The sequence below is a fragment of the Gavialis gangeticus genome, unplaced genomic scaffold, assembly GCF_001723915.1.
Source record: "Gavialis gangeticus isolate Ggan-Ray unplaced genomic scaffold, GavGan_comp1, whole genome shotgun sequence".
NCBI lineage: Eukaryota > Metazoa > Chordata > Crocodylia > Gavialidae > Gavialis > Gavialis gangeticus.
Genome location: NW_017729022.1, coordinates 166,906,896 through 166,924,560, shown reverse-complemented (window position 1 = coordinate 166,924,560; position 17,665 = coordinate 166,906,896). Strand labels below are relative to the sequence as shown.

The 17,665-nt window shown below is 41.0% G+C and overlaps 1 protein-coding gene across 1 annotated transcript in view; it reads right to left on the bottom strand.

The window, feature by feature from the left end:
• SPATA17 (spermatogenesis associated 17) overlaps positions 1-17,665 on the bottom strand; it is a 192,867-nt gene that overhangs the window by 154,346 nt on the left and 20,856 nt on the right. The window contains exon 5 of the mRNA XM_019516463.1: positions 11,176-11,279. Within this exon, the coding sequence (XP_019372008.1) occupies positions 11,176-11,279 (104 nt within the window). The remainder of the gene's footprint in view (positions 1-11,175; positions 11,280-17,665) is intronic.

Here is a 17,665-nt window from a genome sequence, read left to right as displayed (position 1 = left end):
TTGCATTTAACTATAATCTATCTAATTAATTATTAACTTTGAAGTTGAAGAGTGTTACAGAAATGCCTACAGAATCTGGTGGGACATCTGGAAACATTTGCTTGAGGGAGCTAGTAGCTACCTACTAGAGCTACATAAACAGACCTATCACCATGACTGGGCATGGTATCTCAAGTCTAGGATATCTGGCAGAATTTATGTGGGGAATTATGAATATTGCCTAATCACAATGATTCCTTCAGTGCTTTGCTCCTGAATTCAAAGTAAACATTGTTTCTTCAGCTCTATATCTAGCTTTAACCAGTGCAAGTGTTTTTCTTTCAATTTTATGATCAAATTCCCAAACTAAAATAAAAAAGATGGAAGGAAAACTCCCTTAGTATAAAATTACTTATTTTGTAATATGTACTTTTACAGCATGATCAAAATAAAATTTTATTTTATTCACTGGGATAGATATTTATTAGGGCTGTGTAAAGCTTCGGTTCCTCATTTGATTTGGTGGAGATTCGGCCCAATTTGATGGCTGAATCTCCAAATCCAAACTGAATCTAAAGACCTTTTAATCTCTCTGAATTGAACTGGAAACCTCTGAATTGATTCGGAAAGATTCAGTGATTCAGACACAGAGAGAGAGCATTAAATGTTTTTTCTACATACCTCTAGGTAGCAGGGGCTCCTCAATGCTGTCATGCTGGGGTGCATGGAGTGTCCCACAGAAACACGGGGGGCTCCCCAGCACACTTGGCAGCAGACCTGGAAGTGGACCAGAAGCACTTCTGGGTCTGCTGAGCAGTGTGCTGGGGGGCCCCCCTGCGTCCCCCCAGCTCAGTGACTGGTGCCTTCTGGGTCTGGGGGGGCACCTGGGGTCTTCCTGCAGCTGATCATTGAGTTGGGGAGGCACGGGGGGGGGCAGTGCACTCGCCAGTGGATCCAGAAGTGGACTGGAAGTACTTCCGGTCCACTTCTGGGTTCGCTGCTGAGTATGCAGGCCCCCCCACATTCCTGTGGAATCCTCCATGCATCCCAGCATTGCAGTGATCATTACCATGCCTGCTACCTCAAGGTATGTAGAAAAAACTTATAAAGCTATGTTTATGTCTCAACTGCTGATTCTCTGAATCAGCATCGAATCTTCAGATTCAGATTTGGCCAAATCGAACCAGGGACAGTGAGCCAAATCAATTAATTGAATCACTGTCCCCAATTTGGGCTGAATGCAAATCCAAATTGAATAGGGTCCATTTTGCACACCCCTAATATTTATTTAAATGATCATAAAATAAAGGTTAAAAATATACCATCCTGCCATAGATTCTTTATATGCTGAATCTTTTGGGTAAGTTGAGTTTTTGGGCAGCAGTTTTGAAATAAAGAACTCACAAAACACATATTTGCATGGAATATTTTAACTAACTCTGGCTCCTTCATATTTGTTTAAAAATACAGAACGGTACTGGCCCACTGAAGTTGATTGGGGTTGCTCCATTTATTTCAATGAGAGTTGGATCAAGCCCTGTGGAAGGCAGATATACAGCCTGCTAGTTCATTACTGCTAGGCCAGGGTTGTCCAACTTCTAAGTGGGCAAACTTCACCAATAGGGGCTGCATGCCCTGTGGGCAGCACCACTTTAAGCCACAGACTCCCATGAAGCAAGGACAGGAAATGGAAACTGGAGGAGACAGTGGGAGTTAGAGAACTCAGCTGCTGATGTTACTGCTGGAGCAATGGGGAGAGCACCGGCTAGGTGGGAGCCCTCAGGCTACAAACTAACCCTTCACAGGCCACAAGCTGGACAGCCTTGATTTAGGCTGTTTATGTATATACCTCCAATCTAACAAAAAAAAGAAATATTTTTAGAATTGTAAAACTCTTGAACTATTGCTTCCATAGACCCCGACTCTAATTTTCATCCCAAACCATTTGGACTCTGCAGCTCTTAAACTGTTAAGTTTGAAATATTATTAAAAGTCAAGCTAGTGTCTCAAGCCGCATGCACTATATCACTAAAAGTTCCTTTAAATGACAGAAGACATAATCAACACCTTTTTTCAATTTCAGAAATTCCTACACTGAGTGGATGAATGTGGATTTGTAGAGAAGATCAATTCAGAAAATACCAAGTATTTGGAACTAAGTAAGTTAATTCTTGATGATGTTTCTCCCTCAGTTTCATTAATGAGCTAATGAAGCTTAACAGGGAGGACAGCATTACAAAATGAGATTTTTGTTCCTCTAAGAACTCCAGAGAGCTGTCTGATACATTATGGCACCTGTTGAAAACAGGCTATTGAATCAACTGTTGCTGAAGTCACTGAGGAAGAACCCTTGTTTCTAAATTGTCAAAAAAGTGTACATAAATACTTTGACACTTTGGAAAATGGCTGGCATTTGGACTTATGTCTAGTATATAAACATAGACCAGATCTAGACTTGCAGGCAGGTGTAGTTTGTGGCACTGCAAACCTGTTTGTGGCACCACAAACCACAAATCTGGCATGTTAAAAGATGCCCCACGCTGCAAATTTGCAGCACAGGGGCAAAATTTCCTACCAGGAAATCCCAGTAGCAAAAATAACTATGCCAAAAGCCTGACACCAAAGCCCACATGCAGGGTTATGCACAGCTTCAAGTGCATGCCCCTGCATGTGGGGATGTGCTCATAAAGTCCATAGTAACCAAGGTGCTAGTTACATCAAGTGTAATGCACCTTAGTATCTTTCTTGGAAATAAGACCTGATCCTGCAGCTCCAGGATCAGACACATTTGGATGGAAGAAAAAAATGTCCTACATTATCAGACCTCGTACTAGGGTCCCCTAATACTGAACTAATCTGGAATTGAGGTTTTCCTGGACATTTTGTATGCCTGTAGTATACTGGGCCAGCAGCCATTTAGCTGTTACTGGAAATGGTGGTGGTTCAAGCTTATCTAGCAATGCTGGATATTTTTTCCCTTCCCAAAGGAATTGGTGAAAGCCTCACTGCTTGGGATTTTAAAAATGAGACTGAGCAGAAGGTTTGTAAATGCAGGAAATTGTCAGGGAAATGGTCTAGATGAACTAATATGCATTTTGCATTGCTAAATTTTATAACCCCAGGGACTGAATTCTTTAGCGTATTCCACTTATTTTCACTGATTTTCATATTTTTTTCTTTTCCCACAAGGAAATTATTAGACAAAACTCAGAATACTTTGATCTGTGTGGGACATTTGATGCCTAAGAGGACTTACACCTGTCTTAGCCAATCTATTAAAAATCAAAGTGGAACATGTTGTTGTTGAATTTTAAAACATAGTTTACTTAAAAAGAAAACACCCCCCTTCCTTCTAATGACATGTAGACATATTATTTTATTTTCTGGCCAAACAGATAACGGAACTTGCCCTAGTATGAGACCCTTTAACATACTAAAGCCACACTTAATGTTTAGCTTCAGTGGATGTGGCAAAACCCCCCACAAATATTTTGCCACTGATTTGTTAGTTTTTTGCTTCCTCATATTCTAACTAAACTCTATGCCTGAATACAAGTATATTATTTGGCACTATATTCCATGACCAAACACTGCAAAACAATATCTTTTGTTTTGTTTTCCTATGTAGTAATGCCTCAGAGTCTTAGCTCCAGTTTCATACTTGACACAAATAGGAAAGTTGTTTGACTAGTTTAAAGTTTAGTGTGTTGACAACCTTAGTCAAGAAATCACAAGTTAATCATGCAGTTGGCAATTGACATCATCTGTAAATTCTTATGATACAATGGCACCAACATGCTAATTTATGTGAAGTGATGTCCATTTGCTTACCATAGATTGGAAATTGCTTCACATAAAACAAAATGCTAATTCCACTACATCATAGGGAGTTATAGCCAATGCTGATTGCTTTTGGCATATTTCCCCATGTAAGCATTTTGCTAACTCTATTAGAGCCTTTATGAATATTTCAGAATAAGGTAGTATAATATCTATATTCTATAAAATAATAACTTCAGTGAGGAGTGATGGAAATTTGCTCAAGCCTTTTCAAATAACCATGTAACATCCACAAAAAACAAACATCCAAACTTCAGTTCTATGTTTTTGATGTAAACACCCATGGATAAAGAATAGTATGACTTATTCTTAAAAGCTACAAAGCAAAATTGTGGGAAACATACTGGAAAACTTTTCAGGATATATTTGCCACTGTGCTGGTTTAAAATGTTTATATAATAAATGTTCTTGGGCTTTCTAAACCTTGTCAGCAATTCAGAATAAAGAACAAAGTTCTCTATAATGCTTAGCTCTTACATAACATAGTGTTGCTTTGGTGTCTTCAGCAGAGCTTACAAGGAGTTAAGGAACTAGATCTCAAAGGCTAGGGACAGACATTAAAAAAGCCTGAACCTGAATTGATTCAATCTTTGCAGTTTAGTTTAACTTGGCTAGGCTGAACTGGTTTGTAACTGCGCATACATCCCCTCTGGACTGAAGAAATTCAGGTACATGCCTGTAGTGGCTCAGGCTGGAAGCCAGGGGGCACTAGAGCAGCCTCCCCTTCCCTTCCATAGTGCTGAGCTATGTGGGGCATGGCCAGCTCCACCTCCCCTCTTGATAACAGAACATTTATCAGCTCTGTTATCAGCATGTAACACCCCATCAGAAAACGAAACCCCTCTTAGTTCAAGCTCTTCTTAAACAACTTTTTGCAAGGAAGAGAACATTCCAAGGAGAGAATTATCTTTTGATTAGTTCCAAAAAGCCCTACAGACACTGTCCTGTCTGCCTTACACAGACACCTCTCAGCATTAGTTAGCATACCACATGCTGACTACTGTCCATGCTGTGGGAGCGAGGAGGGTGGGATCCCTCCTGCTTGAGCTGAGAGGGGGGTGAGGGAGGGGGATCAGGAGGAAGCCAGGCAGACGCTCTGTGCTTGCAAGTCTCTGCTGGAGATCCAGAGAGGGAGCAGTGGGGAGTGGCCAGCCCTGCTCTGGAGCAGAGCTCCACCCAGCCCAGAGAGCATGCTGGAATGCTGGGGGAGTCTAGTTTAACTTAAACCAGGAAGAGGTCTGGGACAGTCATTGCATAAATCGGTTTGACCTTAATCAGTAAAGTCTGATATGACATTCAACCAGATTTATCTCAAACCAGTTTCAACCATTTTCGAACTGGTTTATGTGCACTGAATGTCTGTTCTGTTACAGGTTTAAACCAGTTTCTGATAACTTAAACTGGTTTATATGTAATGTCTGTCCCTAGCCAAAATGGGCCCAAAGGCATTAAGACGGTTCATACCTCGACTTATGAGGGGCTTTGGCTAGGGCAGCTTTGCTACTATTGAGTGCACGAGCCTGTAGCTGGGGAAAACTGCTGCAGTGCAGATGTGTTCTGGGTCTAATTCCTCCCACACCAGTTCAGTGTCCTCCTAACTCTAGAAGACTGCCTTGTTTGCATTATACAATGCACTCTATGCTGGGATTCCTGCATTACAAGGTTATACTCCATGCTGTGGTGAATTCAATGGTGTAATACCCTTTATAGGCAGCATTATGAAGTTGCTAACATTTTAAAAATAGTACTTAAGTCAGTGTTATTATGAGCTTAAAAATTCTTTGAATATTGTAGGAGTTACAATTTAAAGTTGACTTTAATTCATATAAAAATAATGGTTTCAGGTTAGCATGAACCAGTCTGTTATGGTGTGCAAATTCACACATCACATGACTGTTATTATTTAATTATATTTTAGGTCAATTTCTGTTAAATCAATTTTGGTTAAATTTAATTAGGTCTCTCTATGGCTTTAAACTAAGGGCAGCTTCTATTAAGTTTACTTTCTCTTGGGGTTTTTATGGTAAAGACACATGATAAAGGTCTGGCTACTAAATGAGGGCTGCCACTAAATGAAGGCACCTTGTATTAAAGCTGAATGGTAAAGATGTGGCTAGTAGCTGAGGGTAGCTTCCATGTTTAAAAACAACAATAACCTTTCTGCCTAAACCATAGGCCTTTAAATCTATTCTTAGGCCCCTGCATAAAAGCAACCTATATTTCACCAACACTGAGCAGCCCCTTCTGTTTGAAAATGTTGGACCTCACAGTCTTGCATTTTCCAATATGATGTCACAAACAAACTCCACAAAGAGGCACATAGTGTGTGCTGATAGTCCTATCTGTATTGGTAACAAATTTGGGAAACTAGGGTTTTGCAGGAGATAGTATATATCTTTTTCCTTTGTATCCATGAATTATATATTCAGCTTCTCCCCAGCCTGCAGATAAGACTTATGCCTGAGGGCTAAGTTTTTCTTCACTACTAAGATGCCAAATTTAAGTCTTTTTTTTTTTCCCCAGGCCAACACAATCTGGCACAGGAGCACATTCCACTTGCCTGTCCAGACATTTAAGTTAGCCACACCTTCCCCACCCCCCCCGAAGGAGCTGGTGGAGGGCAGGCAGCGGCTGTGAGTCAGGAGTGAGGGGCACTGGCGGGGCTGTGGGTTGGGAGTGAGGGGCAAGGGCCTAGGCAGGGCAATGGCATCCCAGTGCTGCTTAGCACCCCACATCCTGGTGATTGAAAGGGGCTGGGACAGCTCTGATTTTTCTATAAGAAAAAACCCAAAAAATAAACGCCAAAGTGTATGGATATTTAGAATTCATTTTACTATGATGATAGTGGCACTGGTAGGCTTCCAAATTGCTTTAAAATTGTAAGTATATCAAAAAACATTGCTAAACTGATCTCTATCTATATAGTGGTGTTTCATTTTAATTACAGAAGAACACAGATTTAGGGTATTTTAATGAGACAATTTGGGTTTTTTATCAGAGAATTTGCAATTTTTAAACACAGAACACCAGAATCCCTGCCAGTGAGGCAAGTGGCGGGACCCAGGGAAGGAGCGTGCCCAGTGCCAGCACTGGGGACCCAGCACGAGGACAGATGAGGTGGACGACCCTCTGGCCATTTGGGGCCAAGAGGATATGCTTTGACTTCAAAGTGGGCCACTGCAAAGAGCACATGCTCCAGGGTGATAGCTGCCCAGATGGCAGAAGACATGACACAAGTGCCACCTGAAGGCTAGCTGTGCAGCCACAGTCCACTGGCAGCTTGCCCAGAGGTGCAGGCAGCTCTGCTACAATGCCTGTACCAGAGCTCTGGCAGCTGTGTGATCCCCATCTGGGGGGAGATGTGGGAGGAGCTGGGCAGAGTCAGTTTGCCCCACTTCGCACAATTTGCCCCACACCAAAGTGCATGTTCAGGCATGTGTGCTGAGGCACCAATCTCTGGCACAGAATTGTACTGCTGCTATTTGAGCTGCTGCAAAACCCATGGCAAAAAATAATGGAGCAGTGCACACAATGGCAGCACTCCTTTGCAGAGTGGTATGCGGCACTGCAGATGTGTTTGCAGCCCCACATACCACATGGCTGCACTCATTTGGACGTGGCCAAGAGATGAAAATTAGTACTAAAAATTGTGCACATATTATTACAATGGTAAAAAAACCAAAATAAAACTTATGATAGAGCATTTCTCTAAACTATGCAGCCTAAAGAATATAGGCTGCTTACAGACATTAAAAAGCCCACAAAAATGGCACTTTTTTTGTGTGCGTGTATTTTTTTAGTGTGAGCAGTCATACAGAACATACAATGGTACAGCGTGATACCCTTTTGGTGATTACCTGCACAACTTACTCATGAGTAAGGCAAATCAGAAGTAACAATATCTTCCCAAATGTGTGATTGTCTCTTTTACTGATGAACTTCAAGTGCATTGCACTGTTCTGTTGGCAGCTATAACCATCAGTGAGTTGCTACTATATCAGTATTGTGTCAAAGTTGTTTGTAGTGTTGTATAGAGAAGGTCAGTTCTCCACTAACACTGACACAGCACTAAAACTGAAGTCTTGATGAATGAAGCTAAAGGATGGATAAAATATTTGAAAGGACAGCATCATTGGTTATGTTCCCACTTTTCTGTGCCACTTTGGAGATACAACACAGTCATAAATCTGGCTTAACCAAAGCCAGGTTTATGAATGCACTGCAAAAAGGTTCCAGAAAACCCCAGTCTTAACTTTAAAAATAACTTTAATATCTATGCTATAGTGAGAGGCAAGCGTTTTCTAAGTTCACATTTTCAAACATTAAGTTGCATTCTATTGTTTCTGCCTTATTTCTATGGTATATATTGTAATAAGTAAATAAATATGCATATCTATGCAAATATATGCATAATTACAACAAATGAATCTTAGGTGTACCTACCATCATGTGTTGGCGGGAGAAAAGTAAGCAGTGAAGTTCTTTTTTACTTCATAACAGTACTCCAAGGCCATTGTGATTGGCAGCACTCCTCAACTGGATAGGAGCAAATCCATTTCGCTTAGGGTGTGACCAGGGCTTGTTTCCCTGGCCCTACCTGCTAGTCTACCAGCAGGAGTGAAAAACAAAGAAAAATACTTCTTTCTTATTTTACCAGTGAGGAAATCTCTTGAGTTATATTTATCCATAAGAAAATCCATTCATATCCTTTTATTACTTGGTAAAGTAATTAATCAAATTGACTTAAAAGTTCATTACAAAATGTATATTTTACTTCTAATGTATAGACCAAATTTGGGGTTTAGATTTAAAAAAATAACTTGGTGGATAAACTAATTATAATTATATACAAATAAAAATATTCTAATGAAACCAATTAAGTCACAAAATTAATTTAATTATTATTTCATTAAAAAATGAATGATATATTTCATGTTAATGGGCACAAATAATAGTCTAAACTAATGCATAGCTAATATAATAAAAGCTAAAGAATGAGACTTTCAATTTGGGTTTCTGTCAAAAATAAAGGATGTTAGTTTTTCCTTCACTTAAACTTAATAATGTTTTATTAATACTATCAACCTGTAACTCTGTGGTTAATCCTTAATTTCATTATATCATTTTCTTGTTCATAACCTGGGGCAATTTTTGCAAATTAGGTTAGAGGTTACAAGTGTATATTTCTACCAAATGCACACTCAGCCTTTAAACTAATCAAACCAATTTATCTTTGTAAAATGTCTAGTGTCAGTACAAAAATATATTTTTACACGTGTGTCAACATAAAATAGTATACTATTAACTGTTGAGCAGATGTATGGAGGCTTACACAGCAATGCTATTTTACTTCAGTGATACAAAAAATACCTTTCACTTCTTAAAAAATTAGTTTTAGTATTTAAAATGCTAAAAGATTTGGGTGTTTATAAAGAATAAACAAAATGAAGTTTGTTAATGCCTGTGGTGAGTAAAAATATTAGAAAACAGATAATTTAACAATAACAGATCAGCATCAGGAAAATACACCCTAAGATAAAACTAAATATGCACCCAAGTAAAATGCCTGTAAAAGTCATAATTTTTAAGAGCTGGAATAATCATAGACAAATAAGCAGAGTATAAGCAAATAAACAGACAATAAACATATCAATAGAGACATAAACCTGTTAAGTGTTCACATAGACCAAGTCTGGCATATTTATGTTGAACCTGGTGTATGCAAAGCCAGAGTACTGCACATTAAAGGAAACAGTATGAAACAATTTCCTCCCCTTTACATTGCAATTTAAAATCTAAACAAAATAGTATACACACAACACAATACAGATTTTAACTATGTGAACATTGTATTGATTTCAATTATCTCAAATAGCCATTAAGGAATTTGATAAAAGTAACAAAACATCAGAAAATAAATCAACTAAGTATTCTGCAATAATTTAAGTGTATGAGACAAAGAAAAAACAGTGGGGAAAAAGGAAATCAAAAGTGCCATAAATTCATGTTTGTTCAGTACAGTAGAAATGCCAATTTTCATTATCTTCTTCTATTTGTATATATCACAAATGTAGAGGTTGGTCTGTCATTCTTGGTCAGGGTCAGATTCAGGTACCAAAGGGAAGAAATGGAGATACTGTACTTTGAATAAGGAAGCAAGTCTGCATGATAGCAGTTCAGCCTGTTACAAAAGACTTACTTCAGATAGCCATGAAGACCAAAAACAGATCTTAGAGAATGATTTAGTCAATAGTTTTCCTGACCTGACTGCCCATAAAAGAACAAGCATGTTTGGGGTTATTTTTGTGTAGTTCAGGGTAGGAGGTGGCAGCATGCAGAGTTGATAGAGGTGACAAATTCTACATTAGAATTGTTTTCAAATTTGGTTTGTGTGATTGGTTATTTCTAACAACATATGTTGGTTATATACAAAGAGTTAATATATTATCTCAAAAAATCAAAAAGAGTACAGAACTACTCTTACAGAAGAACACTACAGGTTTGTTTAAGTTAACTGGATAATATGTAAAAATAATCTTTTAGTTCAGCTGGGCTGTATCTAAACCACTTCATTAACAACAAAAGAATAAAGATTTCTGTCACTGAAGGCTACCAAATAAGTTTAAATGGCTTTATAAAAGTTTTTTTTTATTTTCTTTCTTTTTAACAAGACCCACTAACATAATATCACTTTGATATCTCATATTCTCTTTCCTCTTATTTTGGTAGCCTTCAGTGACAGAAATCTTCCTTCTTTTGTTGTTAATGAAGAAAAAACAAAATCTCATTTTTACAGGCCAGTGATGAAGAAGTAGTAGTTTTCAAGGATTAATTTGGATGGAACTGTTATTATTTTATAACATTATTACAATGAGGAGCCCCCCATAACAACCTGGGCCCCATCACAGCCAAGGAAAATGACCTATGAAATCAAAACGTACAAAATATATACATAATCCTATGAAATGTTTACTGTCAATAGCCAATTTTAATGAAATTGTTTTAAAAAATCCTGTCTTCCCTCTCCCCACACTGAAATCTTCCCCAAATAAAATATTTCTGTGAAACTTACATCCAAGATACCCTAAGTGCTCTAAATACATTTTGCTCATTACACTGGGGTAAATCCAGACCAACTCCAATAAATTCATAGGAATTAACTGGATACATACTAGTGTAACTGAGACCGGAATTTGGCACAACATGCTCAGGCTTGGGGACAGAAGGGAATAATGATTACATTAGGTAATGGAGGGGGTCCTTTACCCAAAGAAAGAATTTAATTAGTATTATAAAGTTTTTAGAAATAGGAGAAGAGGAAATTAAAGTTTTACCACCTGGTATTTTTATCTTTACCTGACAATCTCATTATTCAAAGAAACGGCTTCCAGGTATTTCTTCAGTGTATAATAGTTATGGATATATTTTCGGATGTAATAGCCTCGCCATCTTTTCTGAATCTAGAAAAAAAAAATTTTACTCTAGTATATTTTATGCAATACTGAAAAAGTCTGGCAATACTCATGAAATGCCTGTTATGTTTCTCAAAGTTATGGTGCTTTTAAAAGTGATATCAAGCATACACCCAAACTTGCCTCTCCATTGATGTAATAAGAATGAGAAGCACATGTAGCACAGTCCTTGGCCTTAATTCTACAATCGTTGAGGGTTGCGCCACAAGGAATGCAAATCTGTTGTACTATATTTATTAATTAAAACTTTAGTGTTTTACTGTTACTTTATAATCTCTCATCCTGCGATTTCTATTTTCTGCTTCGCATACTTGTGTGATCTTGTCTGATTATAACTTTGTAAACTCTTTGGGACACTGACTATCTGTTTCTGCATGCCTGTACAATATGTACAACATCTTCTACAAAAGGCTTAGATGTCTAGTCACTGCTGCACTATAAGTAATAAATAATACTGATATGGGTAGCTATACATGGGAACAAGTAAGGTTAAGCATTAGGCATAGTCTTTTGCACTATGTGGTAGTAAATATTGGGCAGAAATCTATTTCACTTTATATGCCTAAATGGAAGTTTTCCAGCCACATAAATGGTATTTTTGGCACTTACACAGTTTGTGATTCAATTACCCATGCAGTGTGGATGCATAAGCATCCTCACAGATCATCAGTATGTGTACTAGGCTACACAACTATGTACATGTACATGCTGGGTATAAGTGCCAAAATTCCACCTGGCAAAAACCCATGATTAGCAGGTGTCAGATGACAGAGAAAGAGGAGAAGAAAAACACTTTTGTGTTTTAGATCCAATAGCTAAGTGGTTAGGGGAATTTTCTAGGAAAGAGGAGATCCAGCTTCTAGGCCCTTTTTGCCCAGAAGGGGTTTGAATCTGAATTTCTGACTTCCAACAGAGTGCTCTAACCAACAAGCCACAGGTCAGGTATCATCCAATCTCCTCTTCAGCCCTATTTTTGAAACTGCTCCCCTGGGTGGGGGGGCCAGGAGAGAACAAACTATAGTGTGTGTAGCTCAATGAAATGGTTGCTTAGGAAGGAAGCAGGTCTGTAGCTCTTGCCTTGGCCCCACTGTTCTCCATCCATCTTCTCCACTGAATATTAAATTTGAAGTGCAGTGACTTCATCCTCAAAAAGAGGGCTGGAGAAGGGAATGAGCAGCATCCAACCTGTGGTTGGTGATTAAAGCACTGTGCTGGGAAATTAGAGAGACTGGGAGCATCTACATATACATTCACTCCAGCCTAGATTTACTGTGGTGTCAACTAAGCTGGAATAAGGGGTTTTGGTCAGACATCTACACATGCGGAGATTAGGGAGTTGATTTGCACCCAGTTCCCTGCAGCCCTGCAATGGGCCCCTGTGGCCACTGGGGGGAGCTCTAGGCTTTGGCTACAGCTGCCAGCACCAGGCATCCCACTTTAAAAGCCAGCCATGCTGCTCTCTGATCAGACTCTTCCTTGCCCAGGAGCAGCATGCCAAATGCAGGGACAGCATGTGGCAGCTTTCTCTTCGGCCACGCTGCCTCCCCACACTATGGCTGCTCCAGCCTCTGACCCTGGCAGCAATGACCCCTGCTGTGGGCTCCTGCTGGCTGTAGTGATTACCCTGCTGGCCCTCCACACTAACTGCCACCTGGCCCATGGCCGTTTCACCCCACCTGGCTCCCCTACACTCAGTGACCGCCTGCCTGTCCACAGCACACTGTCCCAGAGCTGCTGCCACCGCTGTACCTCTGCTGCCATGATAGACACGGACAAGGGGTTCCACAATGGCACCGCTGGGGCTGCCATCACCCTCCTGGGCCTCCAGCCTCTGGGCCCCCCATGCCAGCCAGGATTGGGGGTTGCATGTCATCCAGCACATCTGGGATGATGAGCAGTGGCTGGACTGCATGACCTGGGCTGCCTTCTGGGACCTGCTCCAGTATCTCCAGCCCAATTGTGGCAGAGCACAGGTTGTGCTTGCCACTTCAAAGGGTAGGAGCAGGCCCAATCAGGTGGTGACATTAGGCAGGAGGCTGCCTGATTGGGGGAGAGGCTGGAAGCCTGGGTATAAGGCTAGGCCCCAAGAGCCAAGCTTGCAGTTGCTGCAGGAACAATATCACCTAGCTGGAGATCTGCTGCTCCTAGAATAGCTTGGAGGTTCAGGGTAGGAACTATGCGGATAGAGGAAGTTCCTGGTCCTGGGGTATAACCTAAACCAACAACCTACTGGAAGTGGGGTTGCTTGTGGCGGGGCAGTCCTCAGGAAATGCCATACCTGTGTTTCCCCAGTGAAAGGCAAAGATGGGGTGCCAGAAAGCCTCAGTTTCTGCTGCCTTGTGGCTGACCTTCTGGCTTGCCCCAGAGTGCCATGAGGTGGCCAGTCTCCTCCTGGCTCCAGTTGGGGCCCTGGGTGGAGGGCATGGGTGTGTGGATGTGTGGCCTCGGGCCTGGACAGGGAGGACGAGGCCACAGTGGGTCCCACCTTGGCTTTCTGGGCCCCTGTGCAGCTGTCCCAGTGTTGCCAGCCCTAGGCAGCTGCCAACAGCACCCAGTCCAGTGGCATGGCACAGAATCAGCAGCTGCATGACAGAGGCAATGTCCTGCAGTACATGCAGGCTCAGGGCAGGCTACTGGGGGCATGCTACAGGTAGGTGGCACTGGCTCTGCTGCCCAGAAGCTGCCTGTAGGTGGCCCTGGGGTCCTGACAGGCCTGGCTTGGGGCTGCAGCAGCCTGCAGCACCCAGCTGGCCTCAATGGCACTGCCCTGGCAACCATGTGGTAGTGCAGTGCTAGGCAGCAGTGCCGGAGTCAAGGCAGGCAAGCACAGCCCAGCTGTGGCCTGCCCAAGGAAACACACAGGGCCTGCACTATCCTCAGGGTGCCTGTGGTGTGTGCCCCAGGCTCAAAGTGTCTGCAGGCCTTTATACCTTGCAGACAGGGTCTGCTGTAGAGGCAGTCCAGCCCTGGAGCAGGAGAGGCTCCTAGTCTGTAGCCCTGGGTCTCGCCTTAGGTTGGCCCCTGGTGCCTAGGAAGACCTGGGAACAAATCTGCTCCTGGGTCACATCTACACATGCACTACTGTGCATTAACTAATCCTGCTTAAATTTGCTACTTGCAAATGGGATTAAGTGCTTTTACTACACAGTAAGAGCATGCACATGTAGATGTGTATGCATACTGCACAGTAAATTGCATTCATGCACAGTAACATGTCTTGTGTAGACACGCCCACTGAGTTTCAAATATTATCTGGGTGAGGCGAGTCTAGAACCTTGATCTGTTACTTAAGGCATTTGTCCCTTAACCACCAGGTTAGAACGTGAGACAGTCTGCCTCTTCCTGGCCAGGTATGTAGTCACATACCTGCCTGGTTAGAGCACAACATACTGAGCAAGCTCTGTTGCCATGGGGATGCTTATACATCCACACTGCACAGGTAATAGAATCACACATTGTGCATAAATGCTAAAAATGCCACTTATACAGCTGGGAAATTGCCATTTAGGCATGCAAAAGGAAACAGAACTCTGTCCATCACTTCCTTTGCACTCCCATTTCCTTCTGCACAAAGGTGCAAGATGAAAAAAAAGGGCTGGAACATGACTGAAGAATAAGCTTGTCTGCAGAGTTCTGGGATTAGGCAAATGAATAAGGATTTTAGCTTTGTTCATTTTTGGCCTTAGTATTGCTACTAAAGCAGGAGCAATTGGCTTCCCTATAGTTCTACTCTAATGCAGGATTATGATCTCATGCAAACATTGCAAAACTCTAACTGTTTCCAAGGGGGTCAGGATTTCACCCAAACTGTCACGTTCCATGGAAAGGCACAGGGGCAGAGTAGTTAAGGCTTCTTGTTATGGCTCTGAGGCATCAATTCAAGTCCTGATCTAAACTCATGCCAAAAGCTGGTCCCAGCTGACTTGGCTGTAAGGGTACATGGTCAGTCAGGCTGAAGTCGGAGGTGGCTAGATACGATGCTGGCCACATTACTCCCTTAACCAGACTAGCTCAATGGGCAGTTAGGCTCAAATGAACCTTCAGATATCCTCTTCTGTTCTCAGTTCCAATTCTCCATAAATTCAGAGTAACTTCCTACATTTTGATGGATGTATTGTGGATTTACACCAATCTAACAATAACAACAAAAATAGATCTCTTTTTTTTTAAATGCTGAGATTCTATTTTCCTTATTCAGTAGGTCAGAGTCTGCATGACTGATAAGCTTGAATCTATATAATATGAAGTCTTAGGAGACGGTCTTAAACAAAGGTTCTGGTGATGCACAAATCTGCCATATAGAAGTTGCTGAAAATTGTTGCTTTTCCAAAAGAATACCATATTTTATAACTCTATTCCTTTTTAATTTCAAGGTGAATGTTTTAACACTTCTAAAAAAAGATGAGTGTGTATGCCCTTCAAAGTAATTAGCAAGTTTCAACAGTGATTGGTACAAAACAATTATTGTCATTGATCAGCACTGAACAGATAATTTTAAACAAAGTCATTGTGTGCTCAGCAGATTACAGCTTGTTAACGGGCAAGTTCTAAATGACCTCTTAAGCTAGTCAAATCAATGATGCATATTCCTCATTAAGTAACATCAAAATGTAAGTGGTCTTATAAATAATGTTTATTTTAAGCACTAAAACAAATGGCAAAACCTTGATATATCAAAAGCCATCTGCTCATAGAAAGATTTTCTTTTTTGGGGTTACTTTTGTTGTTGAAAATTCATAGCAACTTTAAATCTTCCAAAAATAAAGAGAATTACATATCACATTCCAATATTAAAAAATAAAATAAAATAAAACTGATTCCTAGAAAATAAATTGCAGATAATAAGCCTCTATTTTTAAAGATTTTTTGTGTTCCAATTTTTATGAAGATGAGATTGACAGTAATGGTTAGGGCCAAACATAATCCAAGGAGAGCAAGATGTAGAATGACTTCTGATATGAACATACCTTAGCTCTGAATGTTATTCCTAAAATTAGTGTTAGGTCTTAAGCAATCATTGCAAAATTGAACTAAAGAGTCTGATGGTGTTATGATGTAAATCATTAGTTGTACAGAAGACATTTAATCCACAAGTAACATTTAAGTTTTAAACTAAATTTAATTTAAAAATAACTTCCTAATGCTGACAATATAATGTGTTTTCACATTACAGGGCTGACTGACAACTATTATACTTCAGTTTTCTACAATGACTTCAATAATTTTACACTAGCACAAACTTAAAAGGCTGCATTTTCATAGATTTCATAGTCCTTAGACTTGGAAGGGACCTCACAAGATCATCGGATCCAGCTCAACATGCTGCAGAGGGGCTGGCTAGGGCCAAGGGTGTTCCAGTGCAGAGCTAGCTTGCAGGAGGCCCCCGCACTGACTCATGCCCCAGCCAGCCGTATCAGCATCTACACATGTGCTGCTGTGTAGTAAAAAACTCTGCAGCAGGATGGTACTTATATTTACAAGTACTACCCTTCTGCAGAGTTTATTAGTTTTCTCCAGCCTCATAGCCCTGCTCTCATATAAACACCGAGATATTTACTGAAGCACTAATTAGTCTACTCTTTAATAAACGTTTCATGTAGATGCACCCAATCTGTACCAATCTAATCTCTGATCATGGGGGAAAAATCCTTTCTAATCCCAAATATGGTTATTGGTCTGACACTGAGCAGAGAAGCAAGACACTCTAAGAGGGAACCTCTGGATTTGAGTTCCAGTGAAAGCACTGGCACACCCCAGTCAAAATTCCAAGCCTTGGCTGCATCCAACACCCAATGTTTCTGAGAAGGGAACCCCTGCCATAAAAAAAAAACAACCTTGACCCCTATAGCAACAGAAGGGAGGAAAAAAATCATTCCTGGACCCATGTGGCAACTTGTAAAATCCAGAAGCACAGGAAAAACCACAGACTCTTCCAATTCAAAAATAAAACAAGCATACCAGCAAGCAGACAATACCTGCAGTTGTGGAGCACAGGGGAGAGAAGGAAGGGGAGGGGCAGCAGCGGGGGGCACGGCAGGAATCCTTACAGCAGGAGGCCTGCAGCCTCTGTGCCTGCTACTGCAAGCAGCCCCACCCTGTCCCATTCCCCCTCCATGTTTTGGGGGGGGTTTGCAGCGAGCCCACCAAAATCATGGAGCCCACTGTTTTTCACAGAGTCCACATGAAATCATGGTTTCTGCAAAAAATCATGCAATTATGAATTCGATAGGTCCCTAATTATTATATCTTGGAATTAGACTTGGAATTAGACTTGGTATTAGACTTAGTTTCATAGTTTCTAGGGTCGGAAGGGACCTTAGCAGATCATCTAGTCCGACCCCCTGCCATGGCAGGAAAGAGTACTGGGGTCAAAC